This window comes from Coturnix japonica, chromosome 3 (assembly GCF_054131305.1).
Source record: "Coturnix japonica strain WE chromosome 3, WE-NBRP24, whole genome shotgun sequence".
Classification (NCBI taxonomy): Eukaryota; Metazoa; Chordata; class Aves; order Galliformes; family Phasianidae; genus Coturnix; species Coturnix japonica.
Window position 1 is genome coordinate 65,435,087 of NC_140665.1, and position 20,712 is coordinate 65,455,798.

At 43.2% G+C, this 20,712-nt stretch overlaps 1 protein-coding gene across 8 annotated transcripts in view; it reads left to right on the top strand.

Moving 5' to 3' along the window:
• POPDC1 (popeye domain cAMP effector 1) overlaps positions 1–20,712 on the top strand; it is a 41,460-nt gene that overhangs the window by 5,768 nt on the left and 14,980 nt on the right. For 2 of the 8 annotated variants that reach the window (XM_015858698.2, XM_015858697.2), the window contains exons 1-3: positions 12,142–12,279; positions 15,010–15,234; positions 16,585–16,709. In XM_015858698.2, the coding sequence (XP_015714184.1) occupies positions 15,015–15,234; positions 16,585–16,709 (345 nt within the window). In that variant the 5' untranslated portion in view covers positions 12,142–12,279; positions 15,010–15,014. Of the gene's footprint in view, positions 1–269; positions 1,014–2,798; positions 2,908–3,634; positions 4,789–12,141; positions 12,324–14,179; positions 14,276–15,009; positions 15,235–16,584; positions 16,710–20,712 lie in introns of those variants that run through there. The other 6 variants (XM_085543682.1, XM_085543684.1, XM_015858702.3 and 3 more) reach the window with 6 other exon arrangements.

Genomic DNA, 20,712 nt, shown 5'->3' on the forward strand with positions numbered 1-20,712 from the left:
TGTGGAAAGACTTGTCACGGGATGTTGTGGGTGTTATGGATGGGTTTACATGAACTCGGTGGCAATTGGATAGCTCCTGCATGCTTTGTGTGTACAAAACCACAATCTTCGACAGGATGAGTATTGAGGTTTGATCCTGGAATCACAGGGATGTAAGGGAAATTGGATGGTTGCAATGCAGTCTGTGGTTTTAGACAATAAAAGCTTTGATCGTGTTTAATTGATGCAAATCACTTTATAAGTAATTCATCTTTTCTTCACTTGTCCAGATCAGATAAAACTACAGATGACATGGCCAAAGTCAAGACAACGTGTGAACTGATGAGAAACAGCATTGCCTTCTGAGAACATCAGCTTCCTACTTTCTGGAGATCCTAAATGCAACTTTACTACCAAAAGAGACCCTGATGTTATGTGATCATTGAGCAGTTTGCAAGAATGGGAAAGAGAAGGACTTCACTGGCTGTATCACATCAATAACAGTTTCATAAATTCAGCTGAATCAAAAATATTAGTCCAGCCATGGGCGAAAATGCAAGTTTTTGGGAAAGCTTGATATATGCACATCCTACGTGTGTCACCTGGAAGCAAGAGGCAGAGGGATCTATCTACCACCTAGCTAGTATTCTCTTTGTTGTTGGCTTCATGGGTGGAAGTGGATTCTTTGGGCTTCTCTATGTCTTCAGTTTGCTTGGATTAGGCTTCCTCTGCTCTTCTGTTTGGGCTTGGCTGGATGTCTGTGCTGCTGATATATTCTCCTGGAATTTTATACTGTTCGCTATATGCTTTGTACAATTCATTTATGTTACCTACCAAGTTCGGAGTGTTTCCTTTGACAAAGAATTCCAGGAACTCTACAGCGCTCTCTTCCAGCCTCTAGGAATTTCCTTAACTGTCTACAGGAAGATTGTCATGTGCTGTGATGCAGAAGTGGTTACCCTGGAGAAGGAGCACTGTTATGCTATGCAAGGCAAAACACCTATTGACAAGCTGTCTTTGCTTGTATCGGGCAGGTTTGTATCAGTTTAATCAGACTTGCTTACTGCAAGTGTCTTCCCCCTCCCTTTCTTGAAAATGAAAGCAAAAAATTGCCTCATTTGTGTATTGTTTGTTCATTTTCCAGTACTGCAGATTAAATATTAATGCACGTTATATAAATATTAATAGGCTAAATACACTTGTCTGGGACAACACTAATGTAGAAACACTAAGCACAAAATCTGTAATAGCCTAAAGAAAAGGATTTAAAATCCTCCTTTTCCTGAGCGCTGTATCACAGCACTTAACAGGTTAGGCACATAGAGGGAACAAGCATGTGCCTCAGTCTTAGGCTGTGTTTTGCCATCTATTGCTTAGCTGATGAACACAGCATCTTTCTTATTTTTCTGTACCATTATCATCTGAAGCAAGACTAAAATGTAGTTAAGAAACAGAATATACAGAGGTAAATGGTCCAATAGAGTATATTGACTTTGCTATAGATTGTATTTGAAAGAAGGGAGATAATAAGGGAGAGAATAAGGTCTCATAGTATGCTTCCATTGCAGCGAGATGTAGTTAAGCCCTATCCAGAACTCACAAAACTGACCCTACAGTTACTGTATGCTTTGGCCTTTTGTTAGACAATAAATCCAGCTGCTTGAAGTCCCTGCCTACAGACACCCTTTTTAACAACCTTGCTGGTGCTATCCTGAAGGGAAATGCTTATGTACTATATACAGAGTGGCCCTGGGACACCACAATGGTATATGGGATACACAAAGAATGATAGCCTTGATCTGAGTTTGATGGGACACTTTGTAGGTGCACTTTGGTAGCCTGCTCCATGGGCAGATGGAATCTGTGAGCTGCTTGAAGCTCATTTGGTACTACCAGCAATGAACAATATGGATCTTAAGTAGTTAGCCTTACAGAAACCCAGTTTTGGAGCATTCTTTGTAGATATCTAGAAAGTACCGAGTTTAGGGTGCTCTTGGGCATAGTCATACTGAGAGAGAGATGCCCATCCTGCTATATGCCCAGCCATACTGTAGCCATGCAGGGAGTTCCTGCTGTGCACCTTCAGGCAGTGTAGGACTGCTGCTTGTGCTTCTGTAAGTGTGAAACAGATGTGAAATGGGGACACTAGCAGCTTGCTTTGAGTTTCAAGCAGACATTTCCTGCTTATGGCCTTTAAACTTACATAGGAGTTTTAGAAAGAAAAATATTCAAAGAAACATTTTCTTTGGCACCTGCACAAGGGCACATAGCATTCAGACAGGCACCATACCTCCATTCTTTGTCCTGCCTCCAGACACAGTCTTGTGGCAATGTAATTTGTGTCCAGGACAAGGAGAGCCCACCACAGTGCATGGCATGGGGACCTCCTTCCTCACACTCTGTCTTTGCCACTTTATTCCCTGTGAACTTTGTGTTTGCAGTACCTAAAGCATATCCTTATAGCTTCCAAGGGAAGGAGACAACCAGTGCTGTGTGGGTCTTTCCCCTTGCCAGCACACATGTGCATTTCATGAGCAAGCTTGCATGTTGCTGCATAGAGCTGCCCCAGAGAGAATAGTGTGTGAGCTGAGTATGGCCTGGAATTACGGCTGCACATTTGTCTAGTATTCTCTTTCAACTAGTCTGATCCAACTGGGTTCAAAAAGTGTAGTGCAATTAATCGCAGAGTCATCCAGTGGTTGTTTTTCCATGCTATCAAAGGTATAATTAAACTCTTCACTTAAAAGAAGTAACACCTTATTGCAGTTGTTGCTGCTGTACACCTTGTACTAACAAATTAACATATCTTATCTTGGTAGGATCAGAGTGACAGTTGATGGGGAGTTTCTGCATTATATTTTCCCTCTTCAATTTCTGGATTCTCCTGAATGGGATTCACTGAGACCCACAGAAGAGGGAATTTTCCAGGTAAAAGTGGAGGGATTTTTTGAGTACCAGAGCAAACTATTCAAGCACTACTTGGTTTAGAAATAACTTCATTTACTTGTGGGGGATGTTTGTGAAATCAAACACCTGGCATTCTGTTGTCTTGGGGAGGGATGTCCATTGGACTGGTCGTGCTGTTTGTGTCTGTGTTTTCTGTTTGCATCCTGTTAGCACAAACGAGTGTTTCCTAAAAGCTGATCCAAGAGGGTGAATTCTTGTTTGTATTTGTTGGCTGTGCTAAAATAGCTAAAATACCTGAGAAACCACATCTACGGGATGTGGAGAGAAGATGCTTTACACACTGGAGGTGAAATTCGGAGCATGCTGCCTGCAGTACTGTGTGGCACGGGGGACATGGTGTCTTTCCAGGCTGTCACCTGTGAGCCCCTGCACTGCTGTCAGTTGGCTGGCAGCAGGGCGATAAGCTGGTCATGCCTCACAAGGGCAAGTGGCCCTTGTAGACAGCTTTTCAGAGCTGCTTTGCCAGTGTGGGCTGCCGAGGGCAAAGCAGGGCTGCACGTCCTGCTTCAGCTGCCATGCACAGCACAGGTGTGCTCATCCTGCTCACCATTGCCAGGTACAGCCTTGGGTATCCCCTCCCTGTCAACGCTCTCTTTTGCCTTTTGCAGCCTCGCACAAATTAAGTGGCTTTAGCTGCAGCAGATACAAAGACATAATAATTAGCTGATTTTAATTCTCTGTTCTCTAGGTAACGCTTACAGCAGAGACAGATTGTCGGTATGTGGCCTGGAGGAGAAAGAAGCTGTACTTGCTGTTTGCTAAGCACCGTTTCATCTCACGCCTGTTCTCAATTTTAATCGGGAGCGACATCGCCGAAAAACTGTATGCCCTGAATGACAGGGTGCACGTGGGGAAGGGCTTTAGGTATGACATCCGCTTGCCCAACTTCTACCACACTTCGCTTCCTGAGACGCCCCCAGTGCCACCCCCACGCCGCCTGCAGAGGAGATCCTCGGGGCGGCCACGGCCAGGTGTTCCCAATTGCAGCTCCCCCAGGAAGCAGTAGCATGGGGATGTACACCCTGACCGTTCCCAGAGCTGATAGGGGAAACATCTGAGCATAGAGATGAAGTGGAGTGAGACTCGGTAACGCCAAATTTGACTGAAGTGCCACTTACTTTAGCTGGGGTAGCTTGAATTCTTCCAGTAGAGCCAGCTGGTTGGCTTGTGCGTTTTGACTACTCGTGCAATATGTTTTGTTTCTGTTGATTCTTCTGTTCGTCTTCTTACATCAGGAGGAAAACAAATGATAAAAGGCTGGAGTTTTATTGTAATTGTGGCAGCCTCTGTGTAGTGTTTCTTAAAACAACAACAACAACAAAACCAAAAAGCAACAACACAAAACCAACCAACTCTAACTGCGGTGTTTGTGATTATACTTTAAATTACTTGCCGTAATGAAATACACGGTTCTGCGTTAATGCAAACAACCGAGCTGTCTTCAAAACACAGCAACCTGTTTATAACACTGAATTGTTGCCGTGTGAGCCTTGTTCCAATTAAGGAAGAATGTTACAGAAAAAGCTAGGGATTGTATTGTTCTTCTTTGTGAAGAACTGAAAGAGTTTGAAGTGCTCAAATTCTTCTAACAAACAAAATAAAACAAGAAACCTTGTCCCATGGGTGATGGCTTTCTCTCAGGCTGTCCTAAAAGGGCATTATGTGAAAACAAGCATCAATGTAATTACTGGCATTGGAAAAGTAAAGCAGTTAATTGCTGCAAATATCTACTAGGGAAATGATTGTGCAGTGTTTCTAATAGAATGTAATCCTAAAGGACCTGGACTTCCAGGGTGTAAGTGCCATTCATGACATGTACAATAAATACTGTTAATCAGTCAATTGTCAAACCATGGGAGTTTGTTTTACAGTGTCCTTTTCGGCCAGATTTGTCAGGAAGAAACTAAGAAACTACTGCAGCAGCAAGAACAATTTTGAGCTGAAGCATTCTTGCTTAGCTTCCGGAGTCGCTTCTCTGTGCCTATGAAATCCTTGATTTAAAATGTATTCTCTTCCTAAATCTATGGTGTTTTAGTAAAACAAGGGGAGCATCAGATCAGGCTTGAGTGGGAGAAAGTGAGTTCTGAACCGTGAGGTCACTCTGCCTTTGGGGAGAAGAGTTTGAATGTCTTTTCTAGCTCACCTTCCTGCTGCTATGCTTGATGCACGCCACTAATCCAAAAATAAGAAGCATTACTATTTCATGAGACTGTATTGCTGCTTGATAGATCTCAAGGTAGATCACTTTTTTAATATTTAAAATCAAAAACTGCTGTGCTGTTTGGTAGGACAACTACCCTGTATTTATTTGTGTGTGTGCAGGTACATGTTTGAGTTCAGATCCTGAGGGCTGGAGGGCTTAGGACAGTGCTGCAACCTTGTGCTTGAAAGGTAATTGGGCAGTGTGTGTACAACAGATCTGTTAGAAAGGGTCTGAAACAGCACGTGTTTGTATGGCCTTCAGTGTGTTACAATGCTGTCCACATTCTCCTTTTAGCTTTAGGTCCCTTCCTCAGGGAGAGAAATCTGGCAGGCATAAATAGCAGAGCATGTGATGCAGTAATCCCTAAACCTTGCTAACAACCATCTGCATTATGTATTCTGTGTTTGTTACACTGTGAAACCGCTGTAATTTCTTTGGAATTGTTAAAATGTGAGAGGAGGATTCACCAACAGCTGTTGAAGGCTGCCTCAGGAAACAACCAAGGCACCAAGTGCCAGAGCCTGGGAACACATTAGGGGCATGGCTGTACGCTCTGGTTGGACACTGCTCATTAAGTGGCCACTCTTCTCAGTATTCTTGAATATATAGAATTGTCCCAAACATATCTAATAGAAAACATGCCTTAAATAGGGCAAGCATGACCGATCATCTTTAAAATAAGACCAAAGAGTCATGTCCAGCCATTTCTGCTTCTGTTTAAGCTATAGCATACTGCTTAGAGAGAGACCTGTTCTGCAGATACAGGTGCTCCTTTACATACTTGAGTATTTTTCTCTTCTTTGTGACTAGCGTGTGCTGTAGTGTCAGTCATCTTTCCAACCGCAGCCATTTGTGATGCTTTGGTTGGACTGGTTACTGTCAGTAATCTCTACTAGGATGTGGCTGAGTCAATATCTAAATATCTGAATAAATGTTCTTGTTTGGCTTTTGGTACGATGCTTTTGGGGCTTTGAGTCACCTTCTAAAAATCATTTCCTGTTTTTTAGCATCTGTTTGAGTCATGACTAGCAGAACATTTTGACTGTAGAATTCAGGGCATATATCTACAATAAAATACATACACACAAGAAAGGACTGTAAGTGAGACACCAAGCTTTCGCCTCCCCTGTTTTTTGAATCCTGACAGTACTCCTAAATTGTACTGTAGAATACTCTTCGCTATGTGATTCATAAGATTATATTTTGGTAGATCTGTGTTATTTACCTTAAGTAAAGAAGTGCTCATACTGATGCCAGTGAAAGAATACAATTTTTTGTGATGTTGTATGAGCCCACTCGTAATTTATAGGCTAGTGAACATTTGGAGCATGATGAAGCTCTGCATTGAGCATTGCCTGGTTGTGCCTGGGTTATTACTCAGGAATAGCTTCAGGGAGGGGATCGAGCTCCTTAATTTAAGTTTAAGTGAAAGGATAATTCCCTTAATGCTACTTTGTGAACTGAGGATGCTATCATGAATCCTCTTCTTGCTCAGCAGACTTCTGTATACTCACGTTTTATGTTTTGCAAGTTCCATAATCTTCTGCAGGGCCAAATCTACATTCGTATGTGTTTACAGGTAAATCAGCCGAATCTGGTGCACGTGGTTGTTTGCTTATTCATCTGCATCTGTTCACAGTCCAGAATGTTTAGGATTTTGAACATCATGCTGGAATCACCCTTCCAGCCTGCAGAAGGGTTCCAATTTCTTCTTATTGCACATGCCAAAGAAATACATAACTGAGGACAGTCCGAAGTGCCAAAATTGTGAAGAAAAAGTGTTCCACTCATCTTTATAGAGGCCCTGACCAAGAGAGGGCTTGTTGGTTGTTAGTATGAGATTCAAAGCAGGTCTTCCCTATCTGGGGGCCCTGATGGCTGGTTGGCCGCAGTCCTTTGGCAGAGTGCAGGCCTGACAAATGCCTTAAAGAACCGTGAGACTGACCCTGAGGCTGACCCTGCCGTTCATTGGGTACTACTTGCTTAACAAGCAATAGCGTAAGCGCAGGGAACGGATTCCGAAGGATACCTTTATTCCAGCAGGCAACACTCAACAAAACACAAAGCCAGAAAAGAATGTATCTCTGAGTACCTTTATAACTAATATGCTATGCAAAGTAAATTGAACGTGCCTAGTGAAAAATAATTCTTGATGTGATTGCCTGTGATAGCAGAAGCTGGACTGAAGGCTGAAGAGGGCCCGCCTAGTTCTAAATTGTCAAGAATTAATTGCCTTGCAGACATGGTAGAGTGATCAAAGGAAACTCAGTAATGCAAATAATTATTTTAAACTATGCTCCTGTGTATGATCTCTGCTAGGATAAAGCTGGGAAAGCTGGATGCAAGCTTGCGTGAAGTCGACGCATCAGACCTGTAAAAAGGCATAAGCTTGCAATAATTAAATAATATGTCCATGAAATATCTCCGGCAAAAAATATAAAATAAAAAAGTGTTGACTATTCAATGATTGCAAATGATGAATATAATACATATTTTGACTCCATATATATGGAAAATTAAAATACAACGCAGTACTTACATAAACAGGTCTTGCAAAACATTTGTTAAAAATTAAAAGAATCCATAAGCTAATTAGATAATAGCAAACTTTGAATAGACAAAAGGAAATGAACATCTATTTGCTGAATTCACGTTAATGGATTAAATATTTTTACCTTTATTTATTTATTTTTTTTTTATCTACCATGACAGCTGGCAAACCCTCCACTGAGGGAAGAGCTTTGCAGGTGGCTCTGCAGCAGAGGGTTTTCACTCAAGTCCTAGTTCTACGAGCCACAAATGCTGATAGACATTGCCATCAACTGGGGAGAAGGCGAGGTGTTCCCTAAACCTCCTGTGAGCAGAAGGACTTTATAGCAGCTGCATTGTCCCATCCACCAGAGCTCCTAAATAAAGGGATCCTTGGTGTATTGTTGGGATATCAGTATTTTCCCAGATCAGCAGGGCTTTACAGGTAAGTGTACTGCTGATGACTGAGAATGCAGGCACTGGTGTCATATAAATAAACAAGCGCAATAAAATAATGGAGGTAAGTAACTAATTTAGTAATGAATCTCTTTAGTTTTCATTGTATCCACTAGTATCTCTCACCCAAACTTGTCTAAAGCCTGGGGGATGAGGTGGTGATTCAGGAGAAAAGCATAAAGGTCGCTTAGGCTGAGCAAGATGCTGAAGCCTGAAATCCCACTTCATGGCTCAGTGCTCTAAGTGCCAAGTGCATGACTGCATAGAAGTGGGCAGCACCATGGCATCCTCCATCTTCCTGCTGTAAGCAGTGCAGCAAGTCAGTGCTCTGAAAAGACACATCCAGATGCCCACCATTGAGAAGGGAGCGTGTTCTGTGATGAAAGAATATTTTGAATATTAGGCAGAAGTGTCCAGTTTTTGTTGGCAGAAAGGCAGGGCTCTCCCAGATGACTCTGTAAGCAGCTCTCCCATGCAAAGTGAATGGGAGCACTTCCTGACAGCCGTACATCTCCGTGCTCTGATGTTCACTGGGTCTCTGTAGTCTTTGCAAAGCACACTGTGTTCTTTCAGTACGTATGTCCATATTTTAAAGAATTAATGAGTAGTTACTAGAGGGAGGAAACTACTTACTGATGTTCTGAAATCAGACCTGCAGTATAGAACAGTTTTATACAGCTTTTTGGTTTTACAAAGTATTCCTACTTTTCTCATTACCACAGTCATTGCTGTTTTAGTTCTGAAACTGCCTTATACAGCAGCATGTGTACTTAAGCCAATATTACATGCAAAAGCAATAATCTCATAAATATCTGCTGCAGTATGTTTTTAACCCTATACGACAGAGGTTGGTTTGTTGCTTTTTCTTTACAGAACAAGGAAGTACAATAAACATTACTCAGAAGAACGGTCTTATTTATTCATTGAAATCAGAGGAGTGTAGGTAACTCTGTGTTTGCCTTTGCTTTCAAAGATTGCTCAGTCAGCAGCAAGCTGCAGCAGTGTCAGATGGGCACACGTTTCCTCATCTGTTTATAAGCTGCAGGACTGAGGTCTAGCTTCTGGATTCACACACCAGTGCAGCAGAGGAGCTCAGTTGATGTGGGGCAGCCCCTCCTCTGCAGCTGCTCTGTTCCGACTGTACTGTCATGGCCGAGGAAGCAGCTCACGCAGTCAAATAATTGGGTGTTTACAGTCTCCAGGTTTAGGATTACTCTGAGCAAATGCATCAAAAATTCCTGCATGACATTTGGGCTACAGCAACCTGTTCTGTGCATTTGGAACTTGTGCGTTCCTGCTTTGCTTTTTGCTCTTGATATGTTGTTGTTCCTAGCATTTCTTTCAGCTTATTTTCTTCCCAGGTATGAGTGATCTTTTCCTTCAGTGGATTATTGATTTTGTTTCTACCTTTGTCCTCCTCTCTTTGTGTTGCTTTCTGTTTTGCAGAGAGAAATCTAACTTAAAGCTGCCTCGTGCCCACCCCCAGTTCTTCTGAGCTCATCTATTTACCTTTTCTTCCCCCGCAGAGTGGTACGGTGTTTTCACTCTCAAATCCTACATGCTTTTCCTGTCACTTGTTTAAGTAATGCCGTGGGCTTATCTCCTGCCTCCCCCCAATTCCTCTTTTTTTTTCCTCCTTCCACAACTATTTAATTTATTTTTATCATCACTTTTATTTTTCTGGAGTTCTGTCTGCCTTTCTGGACATGTAAAGCATTTCTCATCTAGTTCTATTATTTATTTATATTTATTTATTTTGCACTGAAATAAAATTGTAAACGCTTGCCAATAATAATAATAATAATAATAAAATATATACCAGCACTGCCCCCCTCATCCCTCTATCTTCAGAAATGAGCAGATCCCTTTGGGCTGGGCTTCCCACACTGCCCTTGACAGGCTGTGGCAACAGGTGTGCGGTGACCCAGCCTTGTGACATGTCAGGGGGGGGATTTACAGCAGGCCCCTATTTATTTTTTTCTTTGGCCATCACGTGATGTAGACAGCACAGCAGGCTCTGTGGGCACAGAAATCACGCTTGTGAGCAGCCTATGTATGTATCTACAGAAATCCCTCTGAACACCAGGCAGAAACTTCTGTGCCACGCAGGTGATGGAGCACCGGCAGAGGCTGCCCATAGGTTATAGGGTCTCCTCACTGAGATCTTCAGAAGCTGCCTGGAAATGGGCCTGGACACCCTGCTGTGGGTGTCCCTGATGGAGCAGGGGTTGGGCTGGATGAACACAGAGAGCCCACCAGCCTCAGCCAGTCTGTGATGTTGTGATTTAAAAGCCTGCTCAAGAGAAGGCATCTTTTGGCTTACAGATGCTGAGGAAACTTCCTGAAGCTATAAATGGAAGCATTTCATACAACTTGCCATTGTCTCAAAATAGCCTCATCAGCCTGGCACATCTGGGACCCAGGGTACAACAGAGAGGTACGCAAAGCTGTTGTTCCCTCTTCAGTGAAAACTTTGCCTAAAAAAGGCCATGGAATCAGTGGCGCCCACTGGGAAGAGGAAGAGCGCTTGCAGTGTGATGAGGAGCTATGTGGCAGCTGCTCAGCACAGCCCCTCAGTGCTAAGCAGGGCCCCAGTATCAAGAGTTAGGCTGTGAGGAGCACAGAGCACAGCAGTGGAGACATTTGGAAGGATTTCTTCTCAGATGGAGTGGTGAGGCAGTGGTACAGGCTGCCCATGGGGGTGGTGGAGTCACTGTCCCTGGAGGTGTTCAAGGAAAGGGTAGATGCGGCACTGAGATGGTCAGTGGGCATGGTGGGGATGGGCTGATGTATGGGCTAAATGATCTTTAGTAGTTCTTTCCAACTATAATGATTCTGTGATTCTGAGGGGCAAAATGAGGTGACCTGTGGCCTTGGTGACATTTTCTGTGGTGGGCCATGAGTGTGGAATATAACCAAGTGATGAAATTACAGGAACTACTAAGGCTTAGAGAAAACAGAAACACGATGGAGAGAAAATCTGCACTGACAAACACCTCTGCGAACAACATGCATCACCACAGTTTTCTAACATTGATCTGGCTGTGTGGAGTCAGCCCCTTCATAAATAAACGTAGAGCAAACAGTTTTCACGTCTGGCTTCTGTCAGGTTAATTTATGTTTGCGGGATTCAGTGAAGTTGTGCTGCATTGGCATCGACAGGAGGTGAACCCAGCTCCTTACAACTTAAAAGAAGCACAGCCCCAGAGAAGTCCTATACATTTCATGATGCATGAACGTGCGGAAGAACTTCTTTATGGTGAGGGTGACGGAGCACTGGAACAGGCTGCCCAGGGAGGTGGTGGAGTCTCCTTCTCTGGAGATATTCAAGACCCGCCTGGACACCTTCCTGTGTGACGTGGTGTAGGGAGCCTGCTTTGGCAGGGGGGTTGGACTCGATGGTCTCTAGAGGTCCCTTCCAACCCCTACAATTCTGTGATTCTGTGACTAACAGCCGTGCTCCCAGGCTGCCACATGCTGTGAGTGTGTTCCCACAGCAGGGTGTTGCACGCCAGCAGTTTGGGAGCACCATGTGGGAGTGTGAGGGGTCTCAGCACGCCAGAGGTAAGCACAGCACCTGTGGCCTGTGGGGGCTGCAGGGCTGGTGCTGCTGGCGTTCCTGGAACACCCTGCGGGTGACACAGCAGCCCAGGCAGGTGCCAAGTCGAGGCGAGGTTTAACAAAGGCCATTGTTGACTCCTTAGTTCACCATGTAGGGGAAACTTCGCTTGCCGCTTCTTTAGGGGAGAATCCAGTGCTTCTAATTTTAACCACCCAAAAGCCAGGCGCGCTGCCTGAGCTCAGAGCTTGCCCCACGGGCAGCCCTGTCCCTTCGTCCCGCGGACATCACGCATCAAAGCACCGCGTCCCCCGAGGGGAGCCCCGGGCCGGGCCGTGCAGCCCCGCAGCCCCCCGGGGCGGACGGGAGGCGCCTGCGCGCTACGGCCGCTCGCTGCCGGCCCCGGGCTGGCGCCTCCCGCAGCCCGCCGGCGGCTGCTGCCTATTTTAGTCACAGCGGCGGCGGGGGGCCGCGGCTGGACGTGGGGCCGGGCGGGGGCTGCCGGCTGTGCGAGGAGTAGGGGTCCGTGCCGTCCATTCGTCCGGGAAACTTTGCCGAGGGCGCCCGGCAGGGCTCACGGGGACAGGTGAGGGGCTGGGGGCGGCGGAACGGGGCTCGGGACGAAGCGGTGTTGGCGGGGTGACTCGCGGCGCCTGCCCCGGGGTGGGTATGGCGGGCTGCGTGGTGTCTCGTTTATCTTAAAAGCGGCCCAAAGAGCGGCTTCCTCGCTTCGTTATTCGTCTTGGTACACGCGGGATTTGGGGCTAAAACAAAGCTTGGAGGCGTTGGGAAAAAAAGCGGGGCTACAAGCGGCAGCTGCGGCTTGGGGCCGTGCCGTGCCTTTGCGGGCGGTGCGGGGCTGGTATCGGGCTGTCGCTGCTGTGAGCCCGCGGGAGGTGCTGTGCTCCTCGCAGGTGTGTGTCCTTGTTCGCTGCGCACAGTGAAAATACGGCGAAGTTTGTCGGGCTTAAGGTGCGGAGGAAGAGTAGTTTCGGTAGTTGCCGACGTTTAACCGAAGTGAACTTGCCCTAGAGAGCATATCGAAATGAAGCGTTTCTTAACACCGCTTTCCCATTCGCACTTATTTCGCTGTGAAAAGGAAGATGGTGCTTCGAAAGAGTGGCCTCTAGGGAGTGCGCGGTGAGAGCTGGCTGCTCCGTGTGTCCCATATCACCTCGTCAAACCCCCTGAGTAGTTTCTCCAAATCCCTTTTTGAAGGTGCCTGAAGTTTTGGGGACCTTTAGGAATGGATTTCAAAGTTTATCTGTGTATAAAGATGTTCTGAGCACAGGAAAATACAACGACAAACCCAGCTGGGGTGTTCAGTTGCGTTCTCAGAATGTATTACTGCATCTCTTTACAAGTGTCATGCACACAAGAAAAGCTGGTTAGGCTTTCCTGTTGGCTGTGCTAATTTCTGGTAGATTTAGTATTGCAGTGCCACTGAGTTTGTACCGTGTTAAGCTCACGCTGAAACATGGCAGCGCTGGAGGTGAAGACTAAAGAACTGAATATGAGTATGAGGACTTCAAAGTGTTATAGCTTATAAAAGATAGACGTGTCTAAATCTAGCTTCCTAAGTTGTAATTTAGGCAGCTAAATAGGTGGTGTGGATGCTCACAAGCTCTGAACATCCCCTTGTTACAACTGTGGATGCTCTGCTGACAAGGATGTCCAGTGGCTTGGTCAGTGCATGCTAGAGAAACCCTTCTCTTGTTCTGCTTTATGGCTGCTGGGTTGTGGAGTCATAGGATATCCCAAGTAGGAAGGGACCTACAAGAAACCCCTGAGTCCAACTGCTGGCTCTATGCAGGATTGTCCAAAAATCAGAGTGTATGACTGAGAGCATTGTCCAGATGCTCATTGGGCTCTGGCAGGTTGAGACCATGACCATTTCCCTGAGCAGCCTGTGCCGGTATCTGACCACCCTCTGGTGAAGAACCTCTTCCCAATACCCACCCTGGATCATCACACTGGAACTTGTGGTTGGCAAGAGCAGAATGACTGCTGTGGGCCATGAGTCTTAAATGAGTGAGGTGTTCCAGCAAGCCTTAGGAGAGCAGGGCATCCTCTGTTCTCTTGTATGCACTGCAAAATGTTACATCCTGATGATTGGTAGCAACTCAGTGCAAAGCTTGTTCATGCCTTTGTGAGTGAGTGATGCAGGAATCAAGGGGAGAGAATGAGCTCTTAAGAACAGAAATAAAGGAACTATGTTTTTGTTTGTTTGGTTGGTTGGTTGTTGGCTTTGTTTTGTAATAACATATATAATTTTCCTTGAAAATCATTGCAATGCAGGGACACTGTACACCATGTCCTTGCAGTGTTTGATCCTGCTAAATGTCTCTGTGTGTTCTGCAGCTTGCCTTATCTGTGACACACTCTGGGCAACTGACAGCGATAACAGCTATGAGATGGTTGAATTTTCCTTCCTGGTGTCTTTCTGCTCACTGACTTAAAAGGGGGCTGAGGGACTCTTTATTTTCAGACATTGCCTGACTTGGTGAAGTCTTGCACACAAGTTGACTGGGGAAGTAAGAGAATGGATGGATGGCGCTGAAGCAGTGTTAAGTGTTGAAGAGGTGCACAGTGCAAAGAAAAAAAGAAGCCTATATTTTTAGTTTAGGAGTCATGGTTTTTATAACTCTCTCATTTTCTTCTGGAGTTCTGCAGACTCTTGCAAGGTTTCTTATAGACAGACCAAGTGGTTTCCCTGAAGAACTTTATTGTAACTCACCAGCCTGGAGCCTGGGCATCTCCCCTTTTGGTTTGATAGCTCATCAGTGGGCTGAGAAACCATAACATTAATTTATGGTTCTCAGAAGTAACTTGATGGGTTGCTGGTGGTTTTGTATTTGTTTGTTTTTTGCATTCTTTGGTTAATGAATGCTAAATAATGTGTAGCTTAGGAGATCCCAGATGATCCTGAAGGAGAGCATTATTCCTCCCTTAGGACTCACCAGTCCTAAGTTAGAAGAAGGACTCTATTGACTTTGCCTGTGATCTTGGAGCCATTCAGTAAATGGGAGACCCAAAAGGTGATACTTATTTATGTACGACATGGAAGAATACCCTGCATGTTTCACTGAGCAATGTGAGTTAAAGCAGCTAGTGTTCAGACAATGTTGTTTATACATGCCTTCCAAAATTTGAAGTAGACCATTCTTGAAGCTTAACACTTAGGTGAAAAAGAGAGAGTGAAGTGTTACTGAACTATGTAGGTCTTGCTTGCCCTTCAAAAGTGCTTTTCCTTTAATGTTTCAGTTTAATGTGTATTTGTTATTTTGTTTTGTTCCTTTTTGTCTTCTCTTTGCAGGATTCATGATGGACACTACAGCAGTCAGCCCGCTCACTCCTCTAGGCGTTATTCCAGACTTAAAAAATGCCACCTCTGTGCCTTTCAATGAGACTGCATGTGAAAACTGGAAGGAGATCCATCACCTTGTTTTCCACGTGGCAAATATTTGTTTTGCAGCTGGCCTGGTTATTCCGACGACTCTGAACCTTCATATGATTTTTCTGCGAGGTTTGCTCACTGTAGGTAGGTGACATTTATCTTACAGTTTCACAGAGATGCAGTTTACAACTTCAAAGCTACACAGATGTTGACTTAAAAACAAGTGTACTGCATTTACTTTAAACTTCTCTAGCTGCTTAAAATTAATTGAATTCCAAATTACAGTGAAATCCTTATATCTTACAGACCTTACCTTTTAGGCTTCAAGTAAATACATTGGTTGGTGCTCTGGCTTAGTAAATGTACAACAAGTGAGGTTTTCTTTGGAGAGCTTTGGACCACAGATCTTGCATTTTGAACAGATAAAGAATAAAAATTTGTTAAGATGAGGTGGCACCTGAAAGCAAATTTACTCTGTGGGCAGTGGAATATCTAGTCCCAATGGATGTTTGTCCTCTGCTGCTCCACAGTATTGCTCTTCCAGGCTTAGTGTCCTCATTTCTTCCTAGTCTAATTTAGCAGCTAATAAAGAGCCATTACATGTTGATTTTTCTGATCTATATGTACGTGCTGCCTGGCCAGACACCCATACAGAATATTGAGTTCATGTTCAGCATTACCTTCAGGGAAAAACAGGAAAAGGAAATTTAATTGCATGTCTTTTCTTCTGCATGAATATTAGGGAAAATATATCTGTCTACATCCATCTCTATTGGACATGGCTGAATTTGGCTGGTTATTTCACATTTATCTGCATGGGACTCACTGATGTATAACCTATCGTCTGTTAAGTACTGTCTTGGTAGGCTAAAAATAACATCCCTGATCATTAAGCATGCTTTACCTTGTAAAACAATTGTCGTTATTCAAAACAAAGTAACTGAAAAAGAATAAGCATTTGAAAATTTCTTTTTGATGTTACACCAGAGGATTCTAGTTCCTGCCGTGACTTTGTCAAAATACAGCAATGATGCCTCCCTTTCATTTTCAGAAATATCTGTGCACAACTTCAGGAGTTTTTTGTGCGAGTACAGCTCCCTAGTTAGACATGAATGTCTCTGATGTGGATAATGAACATTTGTTTCTAGGTTGTTGTTTGTCTAATTAATGCACTAATCAAGTTTTGTAAGCTGCTTTTTCAGTGTGATTTTTAGTAACAGGCCATCATGGGCTGCACTTTTCTGCTGTCCCCAGTCCCTTCCTGAATTCTTGTTGCTCTGGTACTGTAGCCTTGTATAGCAGGACTGCAGTCCCAGTGCCTGTTGGTGGCACTGTAGTCATTACTCATGCTACCTTTGCATGTGCTGATCCACAGGGCCAAACTAGTAACATTTTGGGGTATATTTGTACTCGGATGACAATCCCTTGGTGATTTTATAAGAGAATGTGTTTATTAGCCTGTGAAAGTTAATTTCCTTTTCTTAATTTTTACAGGATGTGCATTGTTCATCATTTGGGCTACGCTGTATCGTTGTGCCTTGGACATCATGATCTGGAATTCTGTGTTTTTGGTGGTCAATCTTTTACACTTCATATACCTAGTGTATAAAAGAAGGCCGGTATGTACATCAGCTAAATTGCACAAACAGTCTAGTAAGAAGTAAGAAAAAGAAAGTTTTGACCATATTTGCTGGACAAACCTATTGCTTGAGTTCCATGGGAGTTGTTCTGAGCTAAGTCAAAGAACAACTTCAGTAAGGGTCCAAGCCATCAGAATGCTCTTAGTCTGATTCAGTACATAATTATTTTCCTGAAATCCTTATTCTTGGAAAGTGATTTGACTTCATAAGTTACTATTGGCTGTTTTTGCCTTTTTTCTTCTGATAGTAAGGAAAAAGCTACTTAGCTTCTTAGCTGAGAGACCAGAAACTTCTGGTTTCCCTGTGTTTCCATCTATTTCTATTATTTCTCCTGAAATGAAGTCCTACTAAGATATTTAAAATCGAGCATTCTGGAACAGTAATTGCTTAAGCAAATGAGTTTGGGAGGGACACAGCTTTCCTATCATCTGGTTATTTTTCTCTTTTAAGTCTTAAACAGCCTCTGTGGTGAGAAAGGAGACTGTTAAATTAGAAGTGTCCAAATAGACTCTTACTTCAATATTTATGAGTGACCTTCATATTCATCACTCTGCACGCAAATGTGCTAGTCTGTATGTTTTCACTGTCACATTCTTTTAAAATGTGAATAAAAGATAAATGAGGTTCTGCTATTTTTTTTAAAGGAAAGTAAACAGCAAAACAGAATCTTTTTTTTGCCCTTTCCTCATCTTATGCATTCTTTTAGCTTGTTTATTCATTGAGTTTTGAAAGTTATAGCTGAGAATTTTGCAACTCCCTTTGTTTCCTTTGAAAGGGTGCATTAAGATTCCTTCCTTCAAATGCACCATAATTATATGTTTGAAATACATACCAAAACCAGAGGATACTTTACCCTGCCTTCAGCTAAACGTGTATCCAAGAGAAAGGTGTTTTGTTTTCATTATTCATCCAGAGTTGCATTCTGTCACTGCAAAATGACAAGCAACCCAACCTTCTGCTGGTATATGCTTGTCAAAACTAGATAACTTGTAATATAATATCTGCTATTACATACCACTCAAATTTTAATGAAGTGCTAAGTGTTCAAAGTGTTGGTATTACATTCTGTGGTCTGCAAAGTCGAAGTCATATGGATTTGTAACATAAAGATTACAGGAATATGTGGTGTCAGGTTGTCAGGTTTTGAGCAGAATAACCTTGTTTTTACTTAAAATCAAATGCTTTCCAGAAGTGTTTAACAGTTGGTACAATAAAACTGCTGTAAATAATCTATTCACACATCAAAGCATTGGTGAGAGTTGGAAACAGATTCAGCAAAGGCAAACCCAGAGTCGTGTACCTGGGGAGGAATAACTGCATGCATCAGTACAGGTTAGGGAGTGGAAAGGATGGGTGAACTGCTGGAAAGCAGCTCTGTAGAGAAGGACCTGAGTGTCCCAATGGACAACGGGTTGACAGATTGAGCCAGCAGTGTGCTCTTGTGACTAGAGGGGACAGCAATATCCTAAGATGAATTGAAAGAGTGTGGCCAGCAGGTTGAGGAAGATTCTCTTCCCCCTCTACTTTGCCTAGGTGAGCGGTCACCCCTTCCTTTCCCATATGGGCAGGTACATCTAGAGGTACATCTGGTCAAGACCAGATCTAGGGAATGAAACTAGGGATATTGCTGGAATCGTATTCTGTGTGAAGCCTTTGTAAACACTCCTACTGAGAATGACATTACTACCGGAAGAGTCGTCTTAAAACAAATGTCAATACGGTTAACTTTAAGAATGAATGACAGCCTCTTGACATTCTCTATAATCTTGGATAGAGAACAAATTAAAATCTTGAAACCATTACCACCTGTGCCTTTAGTAAATCTTTAGTTCCTTCAATCTTATTCAGTATTGAACCACTTTCTAAAGACAGAAGTGTGCAGGAAACAGAAATGTTAGCATGTAGGAGGAATATCAAACACTTGTAATAGGAAGGTGATCTACGTAGGCATCAACTGTTTTCTTAGGTAGTTTCTCTCACGTACTGATACTGAAATACTGCATAGTTCATTTCAGGAATGAATGGCCTCTTAAATGAAGCATATCATACTTGAGTCTAACAATTAAGAGCACTTTCAAAGAGTACAAGTAATTACTTGTGGTTCCTACTTCTGAGACAATAGGTTTACTTTACAAAAGAGGAATGAGAGTTGGAGTCACCTTGTTACGCTCTATCTATGAGTTACACATCCAACTTAAGGTAGTTGTCCAGTATAATTCAGCCTACCTACCTAATAGCTGTTGGGAGGTGTGGTATTGTCATGCCTCTCCTTTGGCTTGAGAATAAGTCTGTACAGCTATTGCTAATTACTGACCTGTGTTTATGTAGTAATAGTTTGATTGTATTTCCCTACTGTTTTGTAGCAGTATAAGGAAGAAGTCAAATAACTTAATGCGTACCTAAACAGTACTGGGTTCTGTGGTCTTATTCTCAGGAATTCTGTATTCCCACCACCACTGCAGGTGTGGTGCTGCGGTTTGTCAGTATCTCTGAAAATGGAACTCTGCATTCTTAGTAAATCACATGAATTTAAACAATGGTGGAAATTACATGGAAACGGGGTAGCATCCCAAATAATGTATGAGTCACTTTGTTACAAGCTATGAGCAACAGGATTACTTGAAGTGGTGTGTGATAGTCACACATCTTTCTAGCTGTTTGACATATTCTGTTTGTTGTGATAGTAAACAGAAGGCAGATTTTAAGTGTTTTTCTACAGAAAGCTGGAAAATGCCTAAGAAGAAAGAAATGAAGTTATTAGAAACTGATTTGGAGTGAATTTTGTCTTTCTGCTTCTGTTTTATTGCCCGTCTCAGAATCAATTTTATTTAGTCATCCTCACAAATTACATTTTTAAGGAAAGAAAAGAATGGAAGAATAATTACACGCTAGCGATATTACAAAATGAATAATTAATATTTCCAGTTGTTAAATATTTATTTTATTAAATGGAGCATGCAAAATGCAGCGAGTTTCTTTTCTGACTAGAAGATTATTTCTGTGGGTTTGATTCCTTGGAGCTTTGCAGATTTGACTTTTTTAGTCTGAGTGGAAGCTGAAGGATTCTATTCAGTGTCTGTACAGAGCTCTGACTTGGAGCTTTGGCAAGATCCCAGAATATTTCAACCACTGCTGAACAAAACATTACACCTCCTCGTATGGCTCATTTGGAGCATGACCCATGAGCATAACTGGAGAAGCAGTCAACGGTGCACACAAAGAGTGAATAGTCTGTTATAAGCAAGACCATCTGAAGTGTGTATACACTGCTCAACTTGATCAATCTCTAGGAAAGTAGTTGTACCTTCTTCCTCTTATAAGTGTTAAACGTTAGAGGAAGATTGTGAAATTGGAATTGTGTACTCAGTTAAGGGAATGATTAGCATTCCAGTGCCAAATCCTCTCATGTATTGTTTTGGATTCAGGAATCCTGGGAGCTGCTTGTATTTATCTGAGGAAGGAATTTGTCTCTCTTGAGTTGCAGTGGTGATGGATAGACAAAGGTACAAATTAAATTGATGTGCATGTTAAAAATGAGGGAGTCAAGACTGTGGGGAAAACAAGTTGCCTGATGTCATGTGTATGTGGAACATACTTTGAAGTCAAGCAGTTCAGGGCAGTCACCAGCATGAGAGACATGGGCATAATGGAAGGAGTCCAGCAGCCATGAGGAGGAGGGGGCTGCAGCCTATGAGGAGAGGCTGGGAGAGCTGTGACTACTCAGCCTGGAGGAGAGAAAGCTCAGAAATCTAATCAATGCATACAAATACTGAAGAAGGTGTAGTGAGGACAGAGCCGGACGGTGTTCAGTGGTGCCTGGTACAAGGGCAAGAGCCAATAGGCACAAAATAAAACACAGGAGTTAATATCTGAACATCAGGAACCAGTTTCTACTGTGCAGGTCATAGAACATTTGTCCAGGTTGCCCAGAGAGGTGGTAGAATCTCCATTGTTGACAGTATTCAAAAGTTGTTTGCTCAAT